This window comes from Cibotium barometz, chromosome 32 (assembly GCF_041138505.1).
Source record: "Cibotium barometz isolate CiBa-2024 chromosome 32, ASM4113850v1, whole genome shotgun sequence".
Classification (NCBI taxonomy): Eukaryota; Viridiplantae; Streptophyta; class Polypodiopsida; order Cyatheales; family Cibotiaceae; genus Cibotium; species Cibotium barometz.
In genome coordinates this window covers 46,623,352-46,651,318 of record NC_141077.1, presented here as the reverse complement: position 1 = coordinate 46,651,318, position 27,967 = coordinate 46,623,352, and the positions used below count along the sequence as shown (strand labels likewise).

Here is a 27,967-nt window from a genome sequence, read left to right as displayed (position 1 = left end):
TCGAGCAGCGTGGCTGATACTAGAATCAAAACGTTATTTTTTAAATCTTGAAATGTTTGGAAAAGTAGTGAAAATTTGTTTTCCACTATCAAGATAGATTCATTCTTATGAGGCCCCCACCTAATGTCAATGGGAGCATCTTCTCCTAGAAACATGCGAAAAGTCGGCATCAAATCATGGGAGTGCACCCTCCTAGAATACTGGAAGCGCAATCCTGTTGTGCAGGGACGCACACATGCCCACCAATTTAAGCCTATCTTTAACCATATAAGATACATACAAGCATGCTACCTTCCACACATGCCCACCAATTTAGGCCTATCTTTAACCATATCCTTTACTTAGGTTCCTTTTGAACACTGAGAATAAATGACAGAGACTTATAATTCAATGCCGTCTGTAAAACTATAATTTAGACAGCAATACAACAGCATTTCAAGTACTGTTAACTTCTTGTTTTCTTGTGAAAGACCTTGCAAAGGCATCTTCCTCCCTCCCTCCTATGCAGGCCTTATACCTGATTTTCACCTACATGCTTCAAGAAAAAGAAAGTCACAAATCAAAAGGTTTTGATACAATTTTGAGCATCTCAGACCACTTAAATCAAAAGTCAACCTGGGACTCAGTACAAATTTCCCAGGCTTCAAAGCCTTCCCTTGATAAACTGTCTTTTAACTTTTCTAATGCCAATATATTACAAGAGCTTGCCCTTTACTTGACACTTTGTTTTCAATCGCTGCCACAAACAAAGGTGAGATACAAATCAGCAATGCAAGTCTGATGCATGCTGAGACCCTGGAGGATCCAATCCAAGATGATAAAACTCCACAAACTCAAGTGAAGCTTTTTTCTATTTGCCACTCCTAAAACCCTGTGGTTCATTTGGCCTAATGCTTCAACTCCTGTTTGCTGGAAACTGCTCTGGTCTTGCTATAGGAAAGATGCCTCCACTAGATGGACCCGGATATCGCATTGTAGATGGAGGAGCTTGTAGAATCCCTCGTCCTTCTCCTTGCAGTGGTACCATTGGCGGCGGTGGCATCCCTTGCCAGCCCCCACCCATGGGTGGAGGAATCATACCCCTTGCTGGTGCACCTGGACCAGGTTCAACAATAGGTAGCACAGGGAGACGAGGAGGAATCTGTCGATTTTCTGGCTGTGGAAGTGTTGGTGGACACCACTCCGGCATGTCATCATCATCCCACAGACGGCTTGCTTGGTTTGTTCCTCTCCTGTTCCCGGGACCCGTAAGTGTATGTGAAACAGGCAGAGGATGGCTTTGCATTACCGGGATACCAGCCCTGGTTCTTTGATCTTGGACACCACTGACGTTCTCAGGTCTCGCAGGATCTCCATAATGTAGGCGAGGTAAAATGGGCTGATTTTGTGAAGGTTGATTAAGATTTGCACCAAATGCATCCTTCTGTTCTGCATGCAACACATTTGGAATGGGCGTTTGTGCAGCACTAGGCACCCTTGCAGCGAAAGCTCCATCTGCAGACAGATGGGGTCTTGGAGGAAAGACATTAAAAGGGGGTGGGCCCGGAGGCGGGCCTGGAGGTGGACGGGGCCCTACTGCATGAAAGCGAATTGGTTGGGAGACTTGAGGGGATAACAGTAAAGGAGGTCTAACTTGCTCCAAGGGTCCCCGTACATGAGAAATAATCGGTCTTGGGAACTGAGAAGTGTGCTGCCTAGAAGGATTGAACTGGTCGAAAGGAATAGACATTTCAAGTTGAGAAGAGAGCCCACCAACAGACCCTTGAGGGGCTTGTGGCAATGGGGGAAATGTTGAGCCCTGTGGAAACGAGACCTGTGTGCCAAAGGGTTGAGGCTGAGGAGGTGGAGCTCCTATGTGAACTTCTGGAGGTTTGACATTATTGAAGTTGCGCGACAAATTCTGAGCAGAAAAATCATATTCAGGAAGGTCATCATCATCATCCTCTTCATTACCATGTTTGACCATAGTCATTGCTTTTGGCCCGAATCCAGGGGGCAAGTCGTCCCCAATATCCTCATCCATCCGATCCTTCTGTAACCAGTCAGGCTTGACCTTGCCTGATCTAGGGTCGTGGGGTGGTTGAATGGACCGTGAAAAGATAGAATCAGGTTCAGGGGGATTGTGTGCCGTTTGTTGCAAGCTATTTGGAATGGTCTTATTTGCAGCAGCAAGTACACCACCTTCAACATTATTATTTGAAACAGAAGCACCTCTTTGCAAGTTTACAGAAGACACTGAATCACTATGATTTTCAAACTCTTTGGAAGGAGGAGGCAAAGGGAGAGAAGGTGTCTTAGATGTAGCAACCACGTTTCCAGTCCATTGTATTTCATTAGGGCGAGTGGGTGAATCCAATTGTGCTGACAAAGCATGTCTATTTGCATTGAAGTAGTGACTGGATGATTTGTGTGATGCATTTGTGGGTATTAGGCTCCGGCGGCACACCACACAACCTACTAATATGCCTTCTTCTTCTGCCAAAATTTGATCCATACTGAGATACCCATGCTCAACTAGCAGTTTCAAAGAGGTGCCACCCCCTGGAAAGAGGTAAAGCTCATAGCCTGGAACAGGCTCAGCATAGCCTACTCTCTCACCTCTCTGGTACTGATTGGAAGCCTGTAGTCCAAAAACAAGTTTCTGATTATAAAAAGTCAAATCCGACATCCAAATGATACAGCTACTGCCACACTTCATACTCTCTCTTACCTCTTTCAAAGCATTCACTGAAGCTCCATGATCTGTTTGTCCTTCGTCCACACGGCATGCAATGATCTGAAAGCCCCAAACAATTGCTTTCAGCAGCCAGAACCAGACTTCTCATGCAGCTACACCTACGTAAGCAACATGCTCTGTATGCTCTCCTCCCAAGGGACCGATTTCTTTCACATGAAATTCAAGCATTCGGGGATCTCATAACACAGGATTTAATTCACATACAACATAATAATGCTGCACTTCTGTAATAAAAACTATATTGCTATCAATTTAAAGATAGCGCTTAATCAAACCTTTGCATGCTTATGAATTTGCCAAAAGCACCAATAAATATGGAAAGCCAAACCTTCAACAAAATATATCCTATTGGTAGACCACAGAGCACATCAACGTACCATAACTGCACGAGTCCGAGATAGGCGGAGTTCTTGAAGGAACTTTTCAAGAGCATCCAGTCTTACTCTTCCCTTGATCTCAATTAGCTTTGGCCAGCTTTGCAATTCCACCCCATCTCCACTGTTTAAGAAAACAGCCACAACATAGTTCATTATATTTTAAAAAAACACCTTACAAGGAGTCCTCAAAAATGGCCGAGTATGACAAATGTTAAGATAGAACAAAAAAAAGCCTCAACGTAACATTCCTATTCATGTCATCAGTGCCACATGTGAAGTCCACTCAAGTTCTCACACCATACTAAATCAGCATGCCAAGACGTCTATTATTGCTTCCCAAGAGCAATCAATCACAATAAATTCTAAAACTAAAATCATCATATAGCACCAGGTGTATGGCACAAGAAAGCTCAGCACTTTCTCTCATTATGCTGCAAGTAGATAGACAAGCAAAATACAGCAACGGGTACATGACACAAGAAAGCTCAGCACTCTCTCATTATGCTGCAAGTAGATAGACAAGTGTACCCAATGTTACATCTCGCCCATTTTCTGCAGGCTCTAACCCGAATTCTTATCACAATCCCCTGTCAAGCTGACACCGAGAGATCAGATGTGTGCATGTATTTCTCACCAAAATTCGTTTGAAAAGATATGTTGTCTTCAAAAGACAGCTAGATTATAGCAATCCTGATGAGTTTACTTGCTCGATTATGGGACACTTCGTACTAATTGAGTAGTTCTCAAGGTACTTGTTAATGGGCTATGTAAATAGACCTTGAAGTTCAGGACCCTTACACTCGTTAATGGCATTCCTAATAGAATGGAGATCTTTGTCAGTGAGAATTAGGCTGGGTAATGGCATTCCTAATAGAAAGGAGACCTTATCAGGACACTCACCAGGGCTTGGTCTGCCTTGACCATAACACCTGGATTGAGGGCTCTGGTGGCATGGGACGCCAAGGCTTGGGAGAGGAGTCAAGCATGGTGTTGATCTAGCCTCAAGCTCAGGGTTGCTCCTATGGATGGGTGGAGAGCTAGATAGATCCTCCAAGAAGGTCCATTGAACTAGTTTATAATTTGCCTTCTCAAGGTTAATGCTCGTTAATCCATCTTGGGTACAAGTTTAAAAAAACCATGATCACTTATGAGTTTGCTTCACGTGGTATCAGAGCCACTAAATCATGCTAAGACAATGTCAATTTCAGAAATATTTCAAAAAATAATCTTATTGCTGATTAAAAATTTTCAACAGAAAAAAAGTCCTGTTGGAAAGGGATATCTTAGTTTGCTTATTTTTTTATCAAAGGTTTTTGAAGAGAAGAGCATAACAGAGGGATTGGCTGATGCATATTTGAGGTAGAATATGCATATATATAAAAAATGGGTTATCTTACATATTATGCAGGACAAAGTTTTTGACAAGTCCATTGTGGTAAGGCTAGCATATGCTGTGATACAGGTGGGCATTTTTAGAAAGGCTGCCCAAGGTGTGGCCTGCCTAACATGTGCATACCCATGGGCTGTAAATTCAATTCGTGGGCTGCCCACATACTCTCTAATACAGGCTGCCAGCAGAATGGTCGCCTGAATGAGAGCCCAGAAGATAAGTTCATTCAGCAAATTAATTCAAAAAAAAAAACCTTTTGTTTTTATCACCCCTCATTTGCCACTTTGCACACCCCACCTATTTCTCCCGCCATGCACACCCCTTTGCCTTGCAAATCCTTTTCAATCTTCTCTTATTGCTTCCCAATCTTCTGGTCAAGGGGCTGGCCAGGCTTTGAGCAAAAACTGCAATAATTCCAACTCCCAAGTCAAGTCAACCAAAAAAATCAATTTCTATTTTGGTTCATGGAGAGGATCTCACACTCCCTTCTTAGAAAGCATATGTACAATTCTCTTCACATTCATCCTCCGTATGGTGGAGAAACATTCAGTGTCACATAGTCTAGAAGGACGTGTGAGGCAATATTAATGATTAGAAAGAGAGTGTGTAGCCATGCCGTCCAATCAACTTACCTTTGCTGGCTTCAGTTTGAGCTTGGACGATTCCACAATGCTTTCACTAGCACTAGGCTTCACGCTTTATTGGCTTTTCTTTTGGTGCCTGAACTACTACCTAAATCTGTGTCTGTGCTTTGCTCTACTATAGCTTCATATCCAAGGAAGTGTCAGAATATGCAGCGGAGATGTTGACCAGATCTGGGAACACAAGAGCAAAACGCAGTGCAGAAAATCACAGCACAAGAGAGAGAGATAGAGGCGTGTAACTCTGCTCTATATACACAAGAAGATCCTGAGAATAATACAAAATGGAAATGGGGCCATGGGGCCATTTTATATGGCCCCAAATACCCAGTCGACCTGTGCTAAAGGCAGCCAACTGGCCCTGAACCTCCACGACCATCAAATACACTCAGTCGGCCAGCTGTCCTGAGTCGGCCTGAACAGATATGAGGTCGGGTTCTTGAAGGTACAGTCGGCCAGCACAAAGGCCCTCCTGCCAACACAGGGAAGCCACCCAAGCCATAGAAAAAATAGGAAAAATGGGGGAAAAATACGGAGAGTGGGGAAAAATGAGAGAACACCTAATAAGGGCGGGCACACCCACAACAAAGGCCCTGGTGTATATGTATAGACAGGAGATGACTTCTAACACCCCCTCTCAGCTCCTGGCTGTGAAACCAACCACAGGGAGCTGGGGTGCCGCCTGAGCAAATCCTGAGATAGCGACTTCGTGAAGAGGTCCATCGTACTGTCCTCCGTCGAACAGAACTCTAGCAAGATGTCATCAGCAACGATCTGTTCACGAACAAAGTGCCTTTGGATGACCATGGGTTCCTCCAATGGAAGCCCAAACTTGCAATGCAACCTCTGCATCCTCACCACCTCACAAGCAGCATCACAAGCAGCTCGGTACTTTGCCTCTCTCCTCGACAAGGCAAAAGATGACTGCCTCTTACTGCTACATAAAATTGCTCCTGGGCCTGAAGTAGATCTTCTCGTGTCCGAATCTCCTCCCCAAACTGAGTCAGTCCAACCGTGGAGTCGGACTCCATCAATCAATCCCCCTCTTGTGTAAAAGAGTCCATGATCCTTTGCATGCCGCAGAAACCACAGGAAACGCAATTCTGCCTCCGAAAGCTGAGAAGGGTGGGTGGGTGGGTGGGAACAAAGAAAAACTAACACCTGCAAGTGGCTGTCCAGCAAATCAGCCCGCCGTCCTCTTGCTTCTCCTCTTCCCGAACAGTCCCGAACAGTCCACCAATCAGCAACACAACAGTCCCCCTCTTGCTCACACAAATCCCAAGAACTATCTAGAGCCTAGGCTCTGATACCATGTCAGAATACGCAGCGAAGATGTTGACCAGATCTGGGAACACGAGCAAAACGCAGTGCAAAAAATCACAGCACAAGAGAGAGAGAGATAGAGGCGTGTAACTCTGCTCTATATACACAAGAAGATTCCGAGAATAATACAAAATGGAATGGGGGCCATTTTATATGGCCCCAAATACCCAATCGGCCTGTGCTAAAGGCAACCGACTGGCCTGACCAGCAAATACACTCAGTCGGCCAGCTATCCTGAGTAAGCCTAAACAAATATGAGGTCAGGTTCTTGAAGGTACAGTCGGCCAGCACAAAGGCCCTCCTGCCAACACAAGGAAGCCACCCAAGCCATAGAAAAAACAGGAAAAATGGGGGAAAAATACGTAGAGAGGGGAAAAATGAGAAAACACCTAATAAGGGCGGGCACACCCACAACAAAGGCCCTGGTGTATATGTATAGACAGAAGATGACTTCTAACAGGAAGTGCCTATGCTTCTCCTTTGCTTTAGCTTCCTATTGCCCAAGTAGAACTTAACTCGAGTGAGATCCTTACGCTTTTTTAAGACTCTCCCTAGCCTCCCAATTAAAGTCCCAGCTACTGCTTGGCCTTAGTTCTGGAGTGTAGAACACATGTGTATGTGCAAGAGAAATACAGAAGAGGGCAGCGGAATCACACAGCACACACAAGCATCCTAAAACTAGCATCGCATCTGTATTATGTACAAGAAAATGACGATTACAACTCAGTTCTCTATACAAGAGGGGCTGAGAGTAAAAACGGGGACATGCAGCCCCAATGACCTGCTTAACACCTCCTGGCTAGCCTGTGAGTATAGAAACGCTCTGCTGGAGACTAGCGCTGAGAAAATGCAAATGATTATGACGATTTGGCTACCCAAGTATGTATATGCACCAATGCTACTGGGCTACTGTACACTCAGAGAAGTCCTGCATAAGAGCTGCTCTCTTCTGCAGACCTTTAATAAAGCAGTAGTCCACAGCACACGCAACCAGCAACAAGGTGGAGTGTCTGCACTCATTTCCTCAGCAACTCAACATCAGCTGCACAACTCAAATCGTCAAAAGAAATCAATCAGGAAAGTCTTTAAAAAATCAATTTGGGCCTTTTTCCATTTTTTGTAAACCTTGCTTAATCAGTGTGATTAACCCTCGTTACTTTATCATTTTTTTAAAATTGAGGGTGCAAATCTAGCAAGCATTGAAGTGTTGCTAATCATTGATCAAAACCCCCTTGTTTGGAAATCCTAATTTCTAGAAACCCTAATTGTTTCAAGGTATTATTTGTAAGGGATTAGACATGGCATTGGTATTAAGACCTTCCCAGATTCATAGCATATCATGGTTGTTGCCAGATGCATGGGTAGTGATGGGTGTACACCAATAGGACTAGCCAAGGCACACTTTTTACCCTCCATAAGAGGGGTTTTTTTCCCCGAGCTCTTATGCATGTGAACCTGCCCTTATTTTACTTATATTGTATTTCAGCACTTCATCCAATACATAGCAGTTTCTGCCTTTCCTTGTACTCTCACGATTGCTTTGGGTGCGTGGGTGGGTGGGTGGGTGTGCTTGGCTGCAACCTTCATTCCAACATTTGGTAACCAGAGCAAGCTTTCATCACCAAGGGTTTCTCTTTCTTCTCTTCAGCTAGCCGCTCAAGCTGCAGCCCGTTTTTGCATTTTTAGCCTATTTTGTTGCCTTCCCTAACTTCAAAGGAAGCCTGCTAGGCATCTTAAAGGCCCCATCAAGGGTTTCCATTGGAAAACCCCACTCTTGGTGCAACCCAAGGCTGGTTTGTCGAGAATCAAGGTCTTACTTGTGCATGTGAACCACCTCTTAAAGGGGTCACTTATGTGTGTGTTTGTGTTTGTGTAAACCACCTCTTAGAGGGGTCAAAGTAATATCTAGAGATTTGTGTGTGATGTGACAACCAATGATGTCAGGAGAAAAACCTTTGGGCCTATAAAGGTCTTGCACACAACTATCCCATCATTGACTCATGCAAGTCTCTCTCTCTAGAGTGTATTCTAACACACTCTCTCTTTAAGCTTTCATTGTCTATGCTTTAGCTTCAGCTATGTTTGTTTATCAACCTCCATAGCTTGCAGCTCCTGGTAAATCTTGGTATCCTTCCAACATACTTTAAAAAATCCATGTCTACTAACATAGAAACATGCAAGACAATAAATTCCATCATAGTTCGGCAAGACCTTTAAAATTTTAAATTTTATTAGTAGTTGTACAGAAGTACCCAAAATACAAGTATCACGACTAATACAAGTATCACGACTTAGGGTCTGTGAAGTCATAATTATTAAGCCACTCTTGAACCCACCAAGAAGTGTGTGGATTCCGACATGAATCCCACGTAGCAATAGCCTCTTGACACCACTGGATAACCGTGTGGTCATATGCTAGTAAAAGCTTGGAGCACCCATCAACTTGGGTTTTTACATCATCCACCCTTACACGAGATTGGATAGCGTGCTCCTAACTTGTGATCTTATGGGACCCTCAACAACACTTTTGTATCACCTTCCAACATATCTACCAGTGGAGAATAAGGTCCAAGCCAATCATACTCAAATTCCTCTGACTTCATGGAAGTGCTATCCATTGATTCCACATGGATACTACCTTATGAGTCCATGAAGTTGTGCCAAACTTACGTACTCTAGGTATGTGAACTACTCACATTTAGCATACAGTCGTTCACGTCATAGTATATATATATATATATACCTAGATGAATCCAATCATTCACGTCTTAGTGTATATATATATATATATATATATATATATATATATATATATATATATATATATATATATATATATATATATACCACGTCTTAGTATACCCAAGACTACCCTAAGATGCTCAACATGTTCCTCTAGGATACGACTATAAACTAAAATATCATCTAAGAATATCACAACGAACTTCCCCAAATAATCTCGAAATAGATCATATCATCTGTTGAAAAGTAGCAAGAGCATTCGTGAGCCCAAAAGGTAACATGAGAAAGTCGTAATTGCCAAATCGTGTACGAAAACCTATCTATCAAATCATTTGCTCTGGGAAGAGGATATCTCAGATATACTTATCTGGTGATAACCAATACGAAGGTCAATCTTTGTAAAATAAGCAACTCCTTGCAACCTATCTATCAAATCATTTGCTCTGGGAAGAGGATATCTATTCTTTATAGTAACTTTATTCAATTTTTTATAATTTACGCACATCCGCCAAAAGTACCATCATTCTTGTGCTTCAAAAGCAATGGAGCTCCCGAAGGAGATTTACTCCTATGTATCTGTCCCATCCTAAGATATTTCGACAACTGTCAGGTAATCTCGTCCTCTTCCAGATGGCTCATCTTGTAACCCGCTATACTCACAGGCTAAGACCCTGGAAGCTAATCAATCTGATGATCCACCCACCTATTGGGCGGCAAACCATAAGGCAATTCAACAAGAAAGACATCGGCAAAATCCGCCCTCTAAAGTCTGTAACAGTATTCAAATTACAATTAACATTAGATGACAGGGGATCAAGAACACACTGAAACACCTCATAATCTGAATTTCCAATTATATTATGAAGTACTGCTAAATTTACAAGAGCAGAGGGTGGAACCGCAAAATCACCCTTGAGACAAATCGAAAGACCCTCCATAAAAAAGGACAAAGTATGACCCTTCCAATTGACATGAACATCATGGTTGCAAAACCATTCCTTTCCTGGAATAGCATCAACCCTATCTAGATTCATAATCAAAAAATTTAGGGGCTCCATGCTCCAGTTGGCCATGGATATGAGAGATGGAAGAAAGAAGAAAAGCGAGCGTTACTAGAAAAAGAAAGAAAGATTGATATGTGTCGATTCTGAATTTTCAGAAAAGTGACGGAAAAAAACTACATAAAACTGTAGGTAAAATCTGAGACCATCACGTAAACCACTTACCAAAGCCTTCCTTGAGCTCCGTGTGCAAGAAGTGGCGTGTGAAATCTGCTCCCTGCTGTTTTGCCCTATGCTGAACGTTAAAAAGAGCGTTGTTTGATGGTTTAATTCCTAAGATGTGCCTTATTATATAGGCTACACAGTGCTTTTCTCAAGAAAAAACACATACTGCTTTTTCCATTTAAAAAATAGGCACCCCCTACTAGCAACCCCATAAATGGCTAAAGTTGACTTATTTAGAAAGTTTCTTTTAAAAAAAAAACAGCACACATGCTTTCTGTTTTAGTTCTTTTTTAGAAAAAACTTCAAAAATAGCAACTCGCTTTTCTCTCCCGTTCTGGCAGCCTGCACAGTTCATACCCACATGCACTTGCGCACATCAGATGCTGCTCTGACTGCTCTCTGTGCTGGTCACCTTGGTCCCACTCTTCCTGGCTCCCTACCGCACATCCTCGCCCTGTTGCTACCCTGTAGGAAGCTGGCGTGTCATGCTTTTTTCCACATGATACCCGTCTGCTGCCCACACAACAAGCTAACTACTGTGCACAGGCTGTACAGCTCTCTGCCACAGTTTCAGGCCATCAAATTCATCCCCTTGCCTACACGTAGGTGGTACATGTCAAGGGTAGATAGCTGAGTAAAAATTGCAGCCCTTCAGGGAGAAAACTTGGGGATCTCGACGTGAAATAAACCATGAAAGACGCGCAAACCTTTGTAAATTCCACGTTTAGGTTGCTCTGATAGCAAGTGTAAGAGTCCTCCCAAGCTTGTCTAACCAAGACCTCCTAAACACATTCCAAACAAGACTAGAGAAAACCAAATAAAACAAGTGCAAGCAAGCTCACCACCCAACCATAGGATCAATACTTCGAACCACCCCCAAGCGACGGGCTAAGGTTCCACTCCACAGATACATGCTTGTCAGCACTGGCATCCCATACCACCAGTGCCTGCCCACAAGGGCCCTCCCAAGGTTCCCTAACCTTGTTGGATTAGACCCACTAATCTAACGATTAGCTCCAGGTATATAACATCTGCATTGTAAAGAAGTTCTCCAAAGTAATAAACACAAATACTCCTGCATGCAGGAGGGGCCCTAAGTGGGTAGTTTGGACCCCATCTGGTGTCGACTCTCCATCTTCTATATCTCCAGCTCTATCGCTATGTTCCAGAATTAAAGTGGATTGCTTAAACTCACTCAAACATAAGAGGTATAAAGAAGGCCTTGTTGTGTGTTACACGATCATACCTTATGCATGCCACATTGGTATCAGAGTTTTTGATTGAGACCTAGCTTGGCTATCTAAAGTGAGAGCCACTCGTGGATGGTAAAACTAAGGTCAGAAAAAACCACCCAACTGTCCACCATGTCAAGAGAAGAAGAAGAAAGCTTCAAGAAGACACCACAAAAGAAGAAAGCAGCAAAGAAGACACCATCAAAGAAGAAACAATGCTTCCGCAAAGCAACAAGATTTCATCCAAGAGCTGATGGAACAAAACAGACTCTTAAAGCTATAACTTAAACAAGCAAAAGAGGCAAAAAAGCCTAAAGAGCAGGATCCCACGGAATTTGAACACATACTTCAACAAGCAAAAGAGCCAAAAAAGCCTCCTAAGTTCAAAACCAGGTGTGACATGTGAAAGCTTTACAGACAGGATTATACTTTGATAATGAATATTCAGCACCTTGGTTCTTGACGATTGCACAATGTAGCAGAAATAAGAGTGCAAGAGAGAAGGGAGAGGGGGGGGAGAGAGAGAGAGAGAGAGAGAGAGAGAAAAGAACAACAACAAAGACAAAGTACACCCGATTGGGTCCCAAATACTCTCTAAAGGGTCCCCCACCAAGGATTGGTGTATTTGCTTTATTGAATGACGAAAACGAACGATTGTTCTATAGGTCCACCTTGGCTGTAAATCTGCAGCCTGTAGTGACCTGACTCTTGACCTCCAAGTTCACCTTGCTTAGACTTCCCTTGGCTGTCTTGGCCCTTGAAGTACTTCAGCACATGTGAATTATGAGATGGTATAATCCCTAGTCAAACCCACGCTTATAGAGGCACCAATATATGCTGGCCGGTTTGCTACAAGGGAATCTGCCAGCAGATAATGCTCCACAACCTGTTTCATATGCACCAAAAGGAGGTGCCTTTTCATAATGCTCCACCCAAGTGCTGGCCGCCTGTGGTGTGGCTCCACAAGGGCTGGCCAACTGCTGTGAAGGCCCTCTTAAGGGCTGGCCGACTGAGCTACAGCCCTCCTTTGGCTGGCCGACTGAGCTACAGCCCTCCTTTGGCTGGTCGCCTTCCTGCCCAGGCATTGCAGGCCTGGCCGACAGCACGCCCATGCCTCCTAGAGGCTGACCGACAGTGGGTCATGGCTTCTAGAGGCAAGCCAACAATGCTATGGGGCTTGTGGGCCAATGCATGAACTACGCAAAGGAGGATGATCCTCCTAGGGGTGGAGTGAGAGTGCCATACTCAATACGTGGGAACAAAAGACCACAGAACGTGTTCAAGGCAGGGCATGAAGGGCTAAGGGACAAGTTGGAACAAATGCAAGGTCTTCATCAGATTTGGAGTGGATTTGGAGACCGGTCAAGGTTTTTAGTGATAAGGTTGCCAAGAAGGGAAGGATGACAGGTTTGGGAGTCCAAGGAAAAGACAAAGGAATGATGACGGTCATCCAAAAACAGAAGTTGGCATCCTGTCATCAAGTTTAGCAAAGGGGGATGTACATGTGCATGCTCATGCCTAGGGCTAATCCTTGAAGGGCAAGGATAAAAGAACCAGTTTTGGACCAGACTCAAGAGCTTGTGCTGCTTGTATGGACAGGGGAGGCTTGTGGAGAGAACCATGTGGCTGTCGGCCACGCATGAAGGGGATCTATCTTCTATCGACTGTAATCCACGAGGGGTCGTGTGAATACATTGCCTCTGAATCTTGACACCTCTTAGCAGATCAGTGAAAGCTGCTGAGACGTCAGAAAACTTGTCGATGTGGGTGGAATATGCCTAGCAAATGCCCACAAGCAACGAATATCATAAGCAGTTTCCGGAATCTCTCGATTTAGGATTTCGACCACCTTTGTGAGATCTAATCGGATGCCTTCAGCCGCACATTCCATTGGATTTGCGTATCTAAACCATACAAGAATTGACCTCTCTTGTCCTCGTCTAATTTTTGCAATTGTAAAGCCAAGTGTGTGAGTCTATTGGCAAATTGGAGAACTGGCTACGCGTTCTCGCATAATCCTCGTCTAATTTTTGAAATTAAAAAGCCAAGTGTGTGAGTCTATTGGCAAATTGGAGAACTCGCTACGCGTTCTCACATAATCTCTGGTGCTCATCCTCGAGCCGCTCAAGATAGTGAGGCAGTAGAAACCGTTCTTGAGGTCCGTGGCAAACTGGTCCCATTCGTAGGCAACAACCCTAAAGTTGGAATTTGCCTTGGCCCAATGTATCCACCAAGAGATGGCTTCCCCTTCTATGTAAGGGCTGGCTAACACCACCTTTTCTATATTTGACTTCCTACCAACAATAAAATAAGCCTCAAACTCGCCTATAAGGATTGCCCACCTTGTAGGCAAGGCCCTTAAGGCCTTATGGGGTGGCCCATAGGGCTACCCCTTTGCCTATTTGCCCACATACAAGAGTATGTATGCAACAAGACTTCTAAACCTAACACTAGTGTCCCAGGCAGAGCCAATACACCTCTACATTATTCTGGAGGGTGACTCATAGTACGGACTAGCACTGCTCCATGTGCGGGACATGCACACTTGACCATGACCATGAACAGGACTTGTACACCTGACCTCGAACAGTGGAGTGGAAGCTTGGCTGACTCGTCCCGAACTAGGGGTCACAAGTGAATGGGAGAGTTCATTAGGGTTAGAGTTCATATGGGAGACATACACAGAGAAACAAGGGGGAGAGAGAGAGAGAGAGAGTTGTGGGGATAAGTCAACTCACCAAGTGTGTGTGTGTGACTCCCCTATCACACATGTATATTGCACTAGTACACATAGTGCACTTAGTACATTAAAAGTACTAAGTGTACTATGTACTATAACTTATGGGCTTGTACACACTATAAGGGTGGGCATAGTGCCTTTACCCCAACAACCTCCCACTTAAAGGCAAAGTGCCCTTAAATGAAGGAAAAGAAAAATCAGCATGTACATGATAATATACAAGGCCATATCAAGGCTGAAACTGGCCTCATCCAATGCCCATCAAGTGTCTGCAATGAGCAAACCGCTCCGGAGGCAAACTCTTTGTCAACAGATCAGCCGGGTTGTCATCCGTATGAATCTTAACAAGCTGAATTTGCTTGTTCTCTATCACCTCTCTGATGAAGTGATACTTCACATCCACATGCTTCGTCTTTGCATGAAAGACAGGGTTCTTTGCCAACTGGATGGCACTCTGACTGTCACAATGCAACAATGGAATATCCCCTGTATAACCCAAATCAACCACTAACCGAGATAGCCATAATGCCTCCTTGCAAGCCTCTGTGGCTGCAATATACTCGGCCTCTGTAGTAGTAGATAAGGCTATGCACTTCTGCATCCTGGATATCCATGACACAGCACCTCCTGTGAATGTAAACACATAACCGGTAGTAGACTTCCGGTTATCTGGATGACCGGCATAATCCGAATCTGTGTAACCATGCACTAATGCATCCTGTTTGCCAAAGCAAATGCACATATCATGTGTGCCCTTCAGGTATCTCATGACACCTTTCACTGCTTCCCAATGCTTCTTGCCAGGGTTGGCCATGTATCTAGAAACCACTCCCACTGCAAATGCAATGTCCGGCCTAGTAGCAACCATGGCATACATGAGACTGCCACAAGCTGAAGCATACGGAATCTTGGCCATATCAGCCTTGCCACTATCTGACTGTGGGCTGTCCATAGCACTGAGTTTCACATATGGAGGCAAAGGAGTACTAGTCTTCTTCCCCCCGTCCATATTGAACCTCTGCAATTTCATCAAAAATGACATCATTGCTGCGTATAATCTTTCTATTCACGGGATCCCAAAGTCTATACCCCATTTCACCTCTGTCACCATATCCTAGGAATATGCATTTGTGAGACTTAGGATCAAGTTTGGTGCGCATTTCCCTGCGTATGTGCACGTACGCAACGCAACCAAACACTCTCAAGTGCTTGTATGACGGAGGCTTCCCTGTCCATACTTCTTCTGGCACTTTCCCACCAAGCCTCGTGTTAGGTGACCTGTTTATAAGATGAACGGCTGTCATAACAGCTTCAGCCCAAAAACCATGAGGTAATGCAGCATGTGACAACATAGAACGGACCTTCTCCTGAATGGTCCTGTTCATCCTCTCTGCTGTCCCGTTTGGTGGAGGATCATAAGGAGTAGAGAGCTCCCTCTTGATGCCTTTAGCATCACAAAAGTCCTGAAACTGTTTGGACATATATTCTCCACCATTGTCGGAACGCAAAGCCTTCAGTGTTTTGCCAGTTTGATTCTCAACAAGAGCAACAAACTTCTCAAACACTGAGAATGTATCACTCTTCAAACGAAGAGGATAGACCCACACCTTGCGTGTGGCATCATCAATAAAAGACACAAAATATTTTGCCCCTCCCAAAGAAAGCTGAGGCATCTCACATACATCTGTATGCACAAGCTCTAACTGAGCATCTTTCTGTCCAAGAGCTTTCTTGTGGGGGCACTAGAGTTGCCTGCCATATATACAATGCTCACAAAACTAAAAACTTGAAAACTTTAGAGAAGGCAAGTAACCCAAACGAGACAATTGCTCCATTCCCTTGACACTCATGTGTCCCAACCGGCTATGCCACATAGAAATTTCCGGCAGCTCGGTTGCATTTACATTAGCATGGTGACAAATACCTGCATGCATGAAGTAAAGAGTGTCCACCTTAGAGCCTCTGGCAACAACCAGTGAGCCCTTACTAATCTTCCACTTTCCACGACCAAATGTGGTAACATAATCAGCATCATCAAGCTGTCCAGTAGAAAGCAGGTTCTTCTTGATCTCAGGCACATGCCTGACATCATGGAGCATAAGCTGTGAGCCATCTGAAAACACGAGCCTCACATCACCTCTGCCAAGAATCTTGCATGCATGGTTATCACCCAAATAAACTACTCCTTCATTGCCAGCAGTATACCTGGCAAACAAGTCTCTGCAACCTGTGACATGAATCAATGATCCATGAGTGCATACCATGACCATCTCCTGTAAGAAGTGAATGGGCATCAAGTGAAGACGTGAATAGAACCTCATCCTCACTGTCACCTGCATGTGACACATTGATTTCTTCAATCTTGACTCCACTTTTGCCCTTTGGCTTCATCTTTGTCTTTGTCTTTGCCTTTTCCCTGGACCCTTTTCCTTTTGATCATTTTTCCATTTGTAGCATTGCTTTTTGATGTGTCACTTCTTGCCACAATAATGGCATTCCAAGTCCTTTTTAGAGCGGGACTTGCTCCTTCCCCTTTCTTGGTTTTTACCCCTTTGCTGGGATCTCCCACGTGCTTTCATTGCATTGGACTTTCCAACAGAGTTGTTTTTCCTGTTCATCTCTTCTTGAAGAAGAGCACCCTCAACATCTGCATATGACAGCATAGCATTCGAATTGCTAGTGGCTGTCCTGAATGTGTCCCAACTCTCTGGCAAAGTGCATAAGAGAAAAGTGGCTTTGAACTCATCGTCCATTGCCAGCTTTTGATTAATGACCTGGCTGACAATACCATTAAACTCATTTAGATGGGCTGTCACAGACGCCCCTTCCTTCATCTGAAGACCTATGAGTTTCTTCAACCAATACACTTTGCTTGAGACACTTTGCTGGGCATACAAGTCCGCCACATTCCCCAAGCTGTCTTCTCTTCACGAATGCTGAAAAGTAAAAGAGTCTGACACAAACAACATGATAGTAGATCTTGCCAGCTCATCCATATCTTCCCACTCTCTTCAACAGTAAGAGAAGCGGGCATTACACCCCTTTCTTTGATAGGCTTATGCTGCTTCTTCTGGAGCAACACATTATAGCACTGGGTTTGCCAAATATCATAGTTATGTGAGCCTTCAAGCTTCTTGATGTGAAGCAATGAAGAGCTCTCACCTGTGGTTGCCATAGCAATATGCAACCTGTCAATGCCTGACTCCCTGCAAAATGTGCAAACACTGCACCAAAAGCACACAAAGTGCTCACAGTTATTCTCCCAAGCTTTATCTCCCACTGCGGAAGCACAAATGCAACTCTACTCCCATTGTATGTGATGAAATCACCAAAATCCGGTTGTTGCAGATTTAGGACAGCACCTTAAATGTGCTCTGTTGCCCTTCCAAAGTACTGTACAACAATACCAAGTGCTCACCAATGATGTACCCAAGTACAGCAACTGAAATTGAGATTTTTGCTCACTCAAATCAATGTGCAGCCATGCCAAAACTTGTACAAAGCTGTACCAAATCTGTACCAGCAAGTACAATAGCAATAAATGCTCTCCTGGCTGTCCAAATGAGTGAAAATCAGACTTTTACAGTCCCGAACAGAAATTGGGCAAAAGCCCCTTGACTGCAAGCTGATTTCTGAGGATTCAAGGCATAAAAGTCTTGCCTGCTGCTTTGCCAAGCTCAACAAGCATAAAACCTTGAAAAGCCCCTTGCTTTAAGATCAATTTCTGATCATACATGGTACATTGACGCACATGGAGGCATCCAAAGTCTTCGCAATGCTTCCCCCTGGCCACATATACATCCAATACATGAAAGCCCCTTGATTTACAGGCACATTGAGTGCTTGTCAGGCATCAACACATTGCCCAAAGCATCAAATGCGATTGCCTGCATGCAAATCAATCCAATCGGCACAAAGCCCCTTGATTTGCACAAAATCCCCTTGATTTGCACTACAATTTTCTGCAATTTTGCCCAAATGTGCGATTTCTCACATCATACAGCATGTATGAATGCTTAATTGCACAATTACATCAAAAGCCCCAAATTCTGACATCCAATTTCCTGCAAATTGATCCTGATTGTGACCAATGTCACCCAATTTTGCCAATTTTGCTCAAAAATTGAGCAATTCGGCACCTGACCTGCTCAATTGATGATTGTACTTGCTCAATTGCAAATTGGACATGCAAATTCCAAAAAATTGAAGCAAATACCTCAGGTAATTTTTTGATTTTTCTCAGATTTGCAAGCTGAATTTCTTTGTGTTGAAAGAGGAAAGAAGACCTGAATCCTTCTAGTTTGGCATGCTTTTCAGCAAAATGCTGCATTTGCCCATCACCAATCCCACAGTGAGAGACAGGGCGAAAGAGGGATTTCAGCCAGTCCTACCGACAACCCTTTCTCCTGCAACCTGATCTGTTACTTTACCGCCAGGCAAAGATGCGCTAGCAGGTACGAATGGCTGGGCAGCCCTCTGCGCTGCTTGGTTGGGCAGCGTGCTCTGGTGTTATTCTTCGCTCGCCTGCCTACCAGCTGCCGCCGACTCAATGTTGCCACCTCCACCTAGTGGCTTGCGCTACACGCGTTGCTGCCTTCGCCGCCTCCGCCTAGTGGCTTGCGCTACACGCGTTGTTGCCTTCGCCGCCTCCGCCTAGTAGCGCTTTGCTTTGCTCACGCCTTGTGTGTTCGCGCTCGCCAGCCTGCGCCACGTTCGTGTATTTGCGCTTCGCCTCGTAGGACTCAACTCGTCTAACGCCAGCAACAGTTCTACACACGCAGCACTGCTGCCGTGTGTCTGGATGGCGACCAGCAGAGAAATCAGGGTACGACCAGCAGAATGGCTTTTAAACCAGTAGAGAAAAATCAGCACCAAGAGGGAGAGGATCAAGGCAGCTACCTAAGCTCTGATACCAGTTGAATGGGAGAGTTCATTAGGGTTAGAGTTCATGTGGGAGACATACACAGAGAAACAAGGGAGAGAGAGAGAGAGAGAGAGTTGTGGGGATAAGTCAACTCACCAAGTGTGTGTGTGTGACTCCCCTATCACACATGTATATTGCACTAGTACACATAGTGCACTTAGTACATTAAAAGTACTAAGTGTACTATGTACTATAACTTATGGGCTTGTACACACTATAAGGGTGGGCATAGTGCCTTTACCCCAACAACAAGGGGCCAATTACCACTCCAGGAACCTACAGAAAATCAAGGTGCTGATGACAAGTTTGAGCTTGGCATGAAAAAAATAACAAAGCTCTCGCCCTCATTGGTCTTGATCTTGCAAACAATCTCATCCACCACGTGGACTTTGACGAATCAGCCAAGGAGGTATGGGATAAACTTGATAACCTTTTTGGTAACAAAACTAATAACTCTAAGGTGTTTTTTTTTTTAATCAATTTGAAAATGAATGAAAGCACTACCCTGGGAAAACACTTGAGCAATTTAGGCTCAATCCTTAAACAACTATGCAATCTAAAGGCAAACGTTGATGAAGATGATATGAAAGCAGTGCTTTTATATAGCATAGAAGGGGTTTCAAAATACTTCAAAACCCTCACTGTACCGAGGGTGGCTCAAGAATGTCATATGATGAAATGGTAAGCCATCCTTATAGATAAAGACCGCCACCTCACAGAACAAGAAAAATTCCAGCTAGAGAATGCCATGTTCACAAAGAGGAAAGGCAAAGGAAAAACAATCAAACTCTTAACACACAGAGGATTGATGCTTCAAAAGAATGGCCAAAAAACAAGAAGACACATGCCAACCTTGTCCAAGAAGAAGAAGATGAAGATGACCAAAAGCTTGCACAACAAAAGAAGACAAAACATTCACAACAACAGATAATATTTCTCTCAACGAGGAAGATTATGATTGGGCCTTCTGAGCTGTTCTATTTGTATCAGAGCCCACCATCTGTACCTATGCTCTAGCTCCACGCCCCAGAGAAGTTCTTAGCACGAGAGCTCGATCCATTCTAAGAGCCAGACGTATCCGACCAAGAGCATCAAGTACCTCCACCGCACAGAGACAGATTCGTAAGTTTCTCTACCGACATTACACGCTCCCATCACAGAGGCCTGGCATTCACTCATAGTCACAAGGAACGGGGGACGGTTAACGGGGGACGGGGACGGGGACGGGACGGGGGACGGCCATAAGTAGGGAACGGGGACGGGGGAGGGAACGGCACTCAAAAAATACTTTTTTTTTTAAGTTTTTCCACCCTCAGGTAACTACGCAGGCACCGGCCAACTCTACTTTGTGAGTCCCCCCTATATGAGGAGAAGGCATTTATGAGTAGCACGGGTCACCTGATAAGTCCCGGTTTAAACACCGGATGGTGGCCGATTGTGGCCAGATAGCATGAGACGATTCTAGAGAAGGTTGGCACACTGCCAACCAGGCTACATGCATATGCGGTGAGTTATTATACACCTACTGCATATGGGCTGTAAATTTTGAGTCCGTTGCGGCGCGCAGTTTCACACCAGCCTACTTGGGGGAAGGTGCGGAGGGGGGCGTGAGCCCCTCTCTGCAGGGGGTCCGGGGGGGAGTCACGCCCCCCCGGCCCGAAGGGCCGTTTACGCTAAACTCCATGTTTGTAGCCTTGTAGCCTTGTTCTATATATAGATATTAGATAGGCAAGAGAGAGGGAAGGGCAAGTGAGAGAGAGAGAGAGGCAAGGGCCAAGCCTCAAGGGCCAAGGCCCAAGGCCCAAGGCTCAAACTTAAGCCTCAAGGGCAAGAGAGAGAGAGAGGGCCAAACAAGCCTCAAAGAGCCAACAGCTAAAAAAGGCTAGAAATGGGAAGCGCAACGGCCAAAAATGGCAGACATCTCTCTGCCGTCCCCTCACAGGTCCGTCCCTCACCGGCGTCCCCCGTCCCTGTGCCGTCCCCGTCGCCGTCCCTTGTGAGAAACGTGCCATGGGGGACGTCCGTCCGTCCCCGTCCGTCCCCGTTGCTGGTCCATCCCGAATCGGCGTCCCCGCGTTCCAAGCTGCCGTCCCCTCCGTCCCCTGTGACTATGCATTCACTCCACCATCAAATCAGTTCTGGCCCAGGCGGGTATCGTCATTAGCTGATCACAGCATATCTCACTCTACAAAGAATCATCTGTTGATCACATGTGCTGTCAGATGTTTTCATTTTACTTTTTCTTTTAGTTTTCCATGGCTCGGTATATCTATCCATGGTACCATTGTATTACTTTTGGTCCCACGGGCCCTTGGGGTCTTCCGTAGACGTTAATATAACGTTCTTTCTTTCTTTCTCTCTCTCTCTCTCTCTCTCTACACACACTATGGATACACCATAGCCTTGATCATGCAAACACGAAAAAGAGCCAAAAAAGGGGGCAGGAGCAGTGGTATGGCATGGCAGGAAAAGGCAAAGGCAGAGAGAAGAGAAGGGCCAGGAGACAGCCAACTGGCAAAGGGGCTGACAATAAGGAGGCTGGCTGACACAAAGAAGACTGCTCAGCAGCTCCAACCAGCAGTTAGAATTTCACCAAGCTAGCATCCCTCTGCTCAGCCAGCTTTCTACTGCCACCTCTAAAGTATCCTACAGCGAGCATTGCCCTCCAGCATCCTGTCTCGGTTCTACATGTACATCCCTTTTGTCATTCTGCCTTCAACATCTAATCAATTCTTCAGCAAGGCGCCTCACTTAACTAACCTAGAGCAATGTCCTCAGTTCTGTGCATTCAGACTGCCCCCAGCATCTAATCAATTCTTCAGCCAATAAACCTGTGGCCCAAAGGCTCAATATAGGTTACAGTTTCACCATAGGCTTGATATATGCTTCTGCACTTCATTTTGTGCATGCAATGAGCAGCCCACGAATCTTAAAACTTTACATTTTTAAAATAACAAGAAGGCTTTGACTGTTCATACCCCCACCTAAGAGTCTCCACGAAAAGAATGACCATGCCAAAGACGCCTTCCTCCGACACAGAACAAAAAGGCATGGTGCATCAAACCAACTGTAAAAATGCTCTTATGTCATGTGCATCATAGATGCCATGGACATTCTCAGGGCTAGATCCAGAAGAGGCAACCAGATAAAGAGTAGAACCAGGATGATAAAGCACAAAGCACTGATGGCAGTGTAAACTGGAGCAGGACTTGGACCAAGGCATGGAAGAAGCTGTCGGCTGGCTGCCAGAAAGGACTGTCGGCACACATCAGCAGTGCCAAAGACCTGTCGGCTGCACACTGAAGAGGTTGGCTGAACCAGAGGACAAGGGCAGCAGCAGGCGCATCAAGATCCAGGAGTAAATCTAGTCGGGGCTGAGTTAAATAGCATTTATGCATTTGATACTGGCCGACCAGTAGTCGGCTAGTTCCCCATGGATTTCAAGGGGCTATAAATAGCCCAAGTGCTCATTGTTTTATTCATTCTCTCCCTCTAGGGGTTTGGATCATAGGGGACTGATTTTGGGGTGTTACACCTTTTATGTAAGGCAGCCCATGGCTACAGATTTAGGTACCTTTTTGTACCATAGAATATACTGAATTTTCCAGCACCTCTCCCTCTCTACTCTCTCTCTATCTATACCTGCGTTTTTGCATCAGATGATTCTCAAGAGTGTTTAGGGCTGAAAGAAGACTCCCAACGCTTCCGCGTGTTACATTGGTATCAGAGCATCAGGCTCAGCAAAGCTAAACACTGACCAGTCCCAGATGATGGTGTACAGGTCCAAGTACAGGAAAGTACACGGATTCAAAGCCCAAGGCAAGGAACACAAATCGGGAAGAACTCCCAGGAGGTTTGTTGGTGGTGTTCCACAGTGCCAGAGGGGATGGCAGTTCCGTGAGCCAGATAGGTTCTCAGGTAACGGCCCCAAGGGAGGTTGATCCTCCAAGGGTGATGTGAGGGTGCCAAACTCATCTCTCAAGAATGAAGACCAGGACGGTGTTCCAAGTCAGGGCAAGAATGGATTGTGGACTAGAGGAAAACCGATGCATAGATCTTCGTCAGAGACAAAGTGGTTTGGAGAACAGGCCGGGTGTTCAGAGAAAAAGGTTTGCCAGGGATGGATGATGACAGAGGGACTTCGGGACAGGATTGGGATGATGACAGTCATCCAAGAGCAGGTTGGAATCCCATCATCAAGTTTAGCAAAGGGGGATGTCATGTGCATCATAGATGCCATGGACATTCTCAGGGCTAGATCCAGAAGGGGCAACCAAATAAAGAGTAGAACCAGGATGATAGAGCACAGAGCACTGATGGCAATGTAAACTGCAGCAGGACTTGGACCAAGGCATGGAAGAAGCTGTCGGCTGGCTGCCAGAAAGGACTGCCGGCTGACATCAGCAGTGCCAAAGACCTGTCGGCTGCACACTGAAGAGGTTGGCTGAACCAGAGGACAAGGGCAGCAGGCGCATCAAGATCCAAGAGTAAATCCAGTTGGGGCTGAGTTAAATAGCATTTATGCATTTAATACTGGCCGACCAGCAGTCGGCCAGTTCCCCATGGATTTCAAGGGGCTATAAATAGCCCAAGTGCTCATTGTTTTATTCATTCTCTCCCTCTCGGGGTTTGGATCATTAGGGGTCCCATAGGGGACAGATTTTGGGGTGTTACCACCTTTTATGTAAGGCAGCCCATGGCTGCAGATTTAGGTACCTTTTTGTACCATAGAATATACTGAATTTTCCAGCACACCTCTCTCTCTCTACTCTCTCTATACCTGCGTTTTTGCATCAGATGGTTCTCAAGTGTGTTTAGGGCTGAAAGAAGACTCCTAGAGCTTCCGCGTGTTACATCTTACACCAACTCGAGTCGTTAACTAGGACATTCCAACAATAAGGGTCAAAATTCTTCAACTCAACAAAACATCTGTCCTTGACAACTGCTAGTCCTCTTAGCCTTTTCCCATTTCTCTTGACTACTAAAATTGACTGGTCCGCCCTAATAGTATAACTTGCTGTGTTTAAGAATTGTATGTGTTTAAATGCAAGCAATAAAAATGGGTGCACTCTTTTTGGTATCATCAGTTTCAATGGGTTTCTTCTGAAAATTGATCTTTACTTTCCTGGATGTTCTTCCCTGGTGCTGAATGATACACACACGTCTCATGTGTAATTGGGGTTGTTTTACTGTAAAATCACTCTTCTTGAACTATATGCTGTTGCATTATACTAAAATCCATCCAGTAAATTGTTTATTCGAATGAGTTCGTGTTTCATGAATTTTTAGTGGTTCACTAAACAAGCCTAGAACATGAAAATTGATTTATTATAAGAATGCTTGATAGTTGTTATGTGTTAATTAGGTCATCAATTACATTGTAAGATGTCTTTAACCCTGTGCAGTAGTTTACTACTTGCAAGATGACAGTTTCCTACATTAACCGTGCCATGAGTTGAAAAGGGTACTTCAGTCCCCTTTGGACCACCTGAAAATACAAAAGGTGCAAATGATTTCCTAATTATTGATTGATGCAACATGCATGCAATTCATGGATAGCCAGGCAAGGGGTCAGCCCAACCATAGCAAAGGTGCACTCATTCAGCTAAAGGAGAAGTAAGAATACATAATTCCATCGTTCACCCCCCGAAACGTAAAATCATCCATCTGTATACAACTTAAACAAAGATGTCAAAAAGATTCAGCACATACAGACAGAAATAAAAGACAAACATGCTCTCAAACAGGGAAAGCACCAAGAAATGAGTTGCTTAAAGTATGCCTAGACTCAAAAAGTTTGGGCTGCCTTCCTAGATTCTAAGAGCAAGGGATTGTTAAAAAATAACCTTTTGTAAAGAGCAAGCACTGGTGAAATTTGACACCCTGACAGTTGAAAACTGCCTTCCCAAAGCTTTTCATTAACCCTATGTTCCTTCTTTCTTTCCTTCTGAGACATACTTCCGTTTTTGGTGCTCCCAGACACTGCAGTCTTGCGATTCAGACTCTCAACAGCTTTCTGAGGCACCCTGTCCTTTAAGCTCATCAGAGAGGGGCTATTCACGGTGTTGATTTGAGAGAGAATTGATTCAGTCTTGATCTCATTTCGGCCCAATTTTAGTTCTAGCTCATCAGCTTTCATAGCTAATTTTGGCTCTTTTCCTTTCTTGGAGCCTAAGAACTCATCAAGGGACATGATTGCAGGAAGACTAGCATCCCCTTCCTCTTGTGAAGCAGATTCCATCTCAGCTTCACCTGACTCCTCACCTGTGTCCTGCATCCACTTATCATGAACCTGATCCGCAGCAACCAAGATCCCAACTGTAGAATTCAATTCTCTGATGGGGGAAAATTCCAGAACCTCTGAATCCCTTTCAACCACAACATCATCAGGATCCTGATTGATGCTCAAAGGACCTGGCACAACACTTGCACCAGTCTCCTCTGGTTCCTGTTTGGTTGCTAGCGCAAATCTCTGCTGTGAACCAGCAGTAACCACTTCAGTAAGAACATCATCTTTTTCAACTTTGACTTCGATTTCACCTTTATGAGTCTTCTTTACCAGCCTTGGCTGCTCTGCATCTGCATCTGTAAGGACGACCATATGAGCAAACTCCTCAGCTTTGGCCATTCTCCATTGTGATAATTCTTTCGAGGCCAATTGTTCTGCATTCATGCTACATAGATTCTCAGGAGTGATCTCCCCGACAAGAACTCGAGACCGAAGCTCTGGGTTGGAGCGGTCTTTCAAATTAAAAAGCAAAGAGCGAGCCTTCTCCTTATACTTCCTATTAACACCACCGAAGTGCCTATACAGCTCTGATTCGATGTCAATGGCCACTCTCTCAGCTAAATCAGATGCTTGGTTCCGATTGTTAGCATCCTCCCTTTCAATCCTCTCTGCCTCTACCTTCATTCTCTTAAAAGATGCCACTTCCATTTCTGTTGAGTCCAAATTTCCTTCTTTTAAAAAGCTGCTTTCATCTTGCATTGAATCAAGCTTGTCCAAATTCTCTTTCCAATCAGGCTCTACATTGCCTTCTGGTACTACATGCTCCAAACCCACTGCCACTACCTCTTTTGCCATTTTATCCTCTGTTTCTGTGGAACTCGGAATGCCATCAGATTGATCCCCCATCTGGTTTTCTGGCTTTAAGTCCTGTCCCCGATCCTGATCCCACTCTGCACTGTCAACTGTTTTCAGTGCTGCAGCCAAAGAATCTCTTAATTTGCTTCTGACAGAATCTTCACTTTCCATGTTTCTAGGAGATGGCATGTCGGAAGCTTCAACTTTTCTCCCCTGTGACCGCTTCCGAACCTTTATGTTGGGGAACAAGTCTTTCAAAGGTATGTTGTCCATTGCAGATGAGTATGGATCGCATGGATCAAAAACCATAGCTGACTGCTTCTGGGGAGGCTCTACTAGGTGCCTAATGCTTCGTCTCCGAACCGGTGTAGCCGATGATAAGCTGACACCTTTTGAACCTCGTGGCTTGCTTTCCTGCTGAGCCTGTGGCCACATGAAAAAAAAGACCACCACCAAAGGAAGTTTCTCCTCTTTAATGATTCAGAACCACATGCATCATCTAGTAGACTGAACGTACAACATCAAGTATCAAATTGAACAAAAGGTACACCTTGATTGAAAAACATGGAAAAAAAATGTTTTTCTATGCAATGTTAGAAAAAGAGAAAGTTGATTACAGACATATAAACTGCTAAGATGAACAGTACGGACAACCTCCATTCCTCTGTGCGCTTCAATGCCTAGGTCGGATGCTGCTGCGAACAGTAATTCTTCGAAAACAGGCCTACAACAGAAACCCAGCAAATCGCAGACCAAACCAAATCAAAAAAAAAAAAAAAAACTTTACACAGGCGGGACCATGCGACAAATAGGGAAAAAAAGGGACTGAGAGTTACCGAGGCATCAGAAAAATACCTACTCCTTGAACCCCTACAGGATATCTAATCCATTGCATGATGTACATGAAAGGAAACGCAAACAGAACCAAGATTTCCCATAAAGTTTTGCCAAACACAAGCAGAAACCCTGATCTATGGCAAGCTCCTACCTTCAAATCCTAACCGCTAATGCTACATGAAACATAGATGAATCCAAAAGGCCTGCCTTCTTGCCAAAAAGAAAACCCTAACTCTTGGCACCGTCCAACCTTGTACAGAAAATGCCAAAAAAAAGGCCCAAAATTCAGAGGCAAAAGGGCAGATAGATGGGCCACATACCCGTAGACTTGGCATGGCCACGCCGCGGAAGAAGAGTAAAATCGTTAGATCGCTGCAGAAAGCACCAACATCGACAAGAAATCGGCAGAGAGCACGCAGGCATGGCCCGTAGCAGAGAAGGGGAAGTAGTAATCAACCTGAATGCTGACCTGAGTTTAGTTTTAACCCAAGCAACTGTGTCGTGCGTGGAATGATTACGCTTTACCTATTTTATCAAATCTCATTGAAAAACATTTTCGTTTAATTTCGGGCTCCTCGGCTGCCAAAAAAGAAATTAAGGTGCCGCCATAACCCTAATGTGACGTGGGAAAACTATCCAAGGGGTCTTCGTGCCTTGAGGGTATGCTTTCCTGGCGCAGGCGGGCTAGCATACCCTCAAGGCACCAAGACCCCT

The 27,967-nt window shown here is 44.7% G+C and overlaps 1 protein-coding gene across 3 annotated transcripts; it reads right to left on the bottom strand.

The window, feature by feature from the left end:
- Nucleotides 1–380: 380 nt before the first annotated feature.
- On the bottom strand, nucleotides 381–27,967 carry LOC147620259 (uncharacterized). 3 transcript variants are annotated; one of them, XM_086772438.1, is made up of 6 exons: nucleotides 27,574–27,967; nucleotides 27,038–27,140; nucleotides 25,179–26,839; nucleotides 3,115–3,235; nucleotides 2,711–2,776; nucleotides 381–2,620 (listed from the first exon to the last, which is right to left on the bottom strand). In XM_086772438.1, the coding sequence occupies exons 2-6, from the start codon at nucleotides 27,074–27,076 to the stop codon at nucleotides 896–898; spliced, it is 3,612 nt and encodes a 1,203-aa protein (XP_086628564.1). In that variant the 5' UTR covers nucleotides 27,077–27,140; nucleotides 27,574–27,967; the 3' UTR covers nucleotides 381–895. The 3 variants fall into 3 exon arrangements, with proteins under 3 accessions (XP_086628564.1, XP_086628567.1, XP_086628566.1); XM_086772441.1 differs by having other exon boundaries at nucleotides 27,071–27,140; nucleotides 27,574–27,821; XM_086772440.1 differs by lacking the exon at nucleotides 27,038–27,140 and having other exon boundaries at nucleotides 27,574–27,821.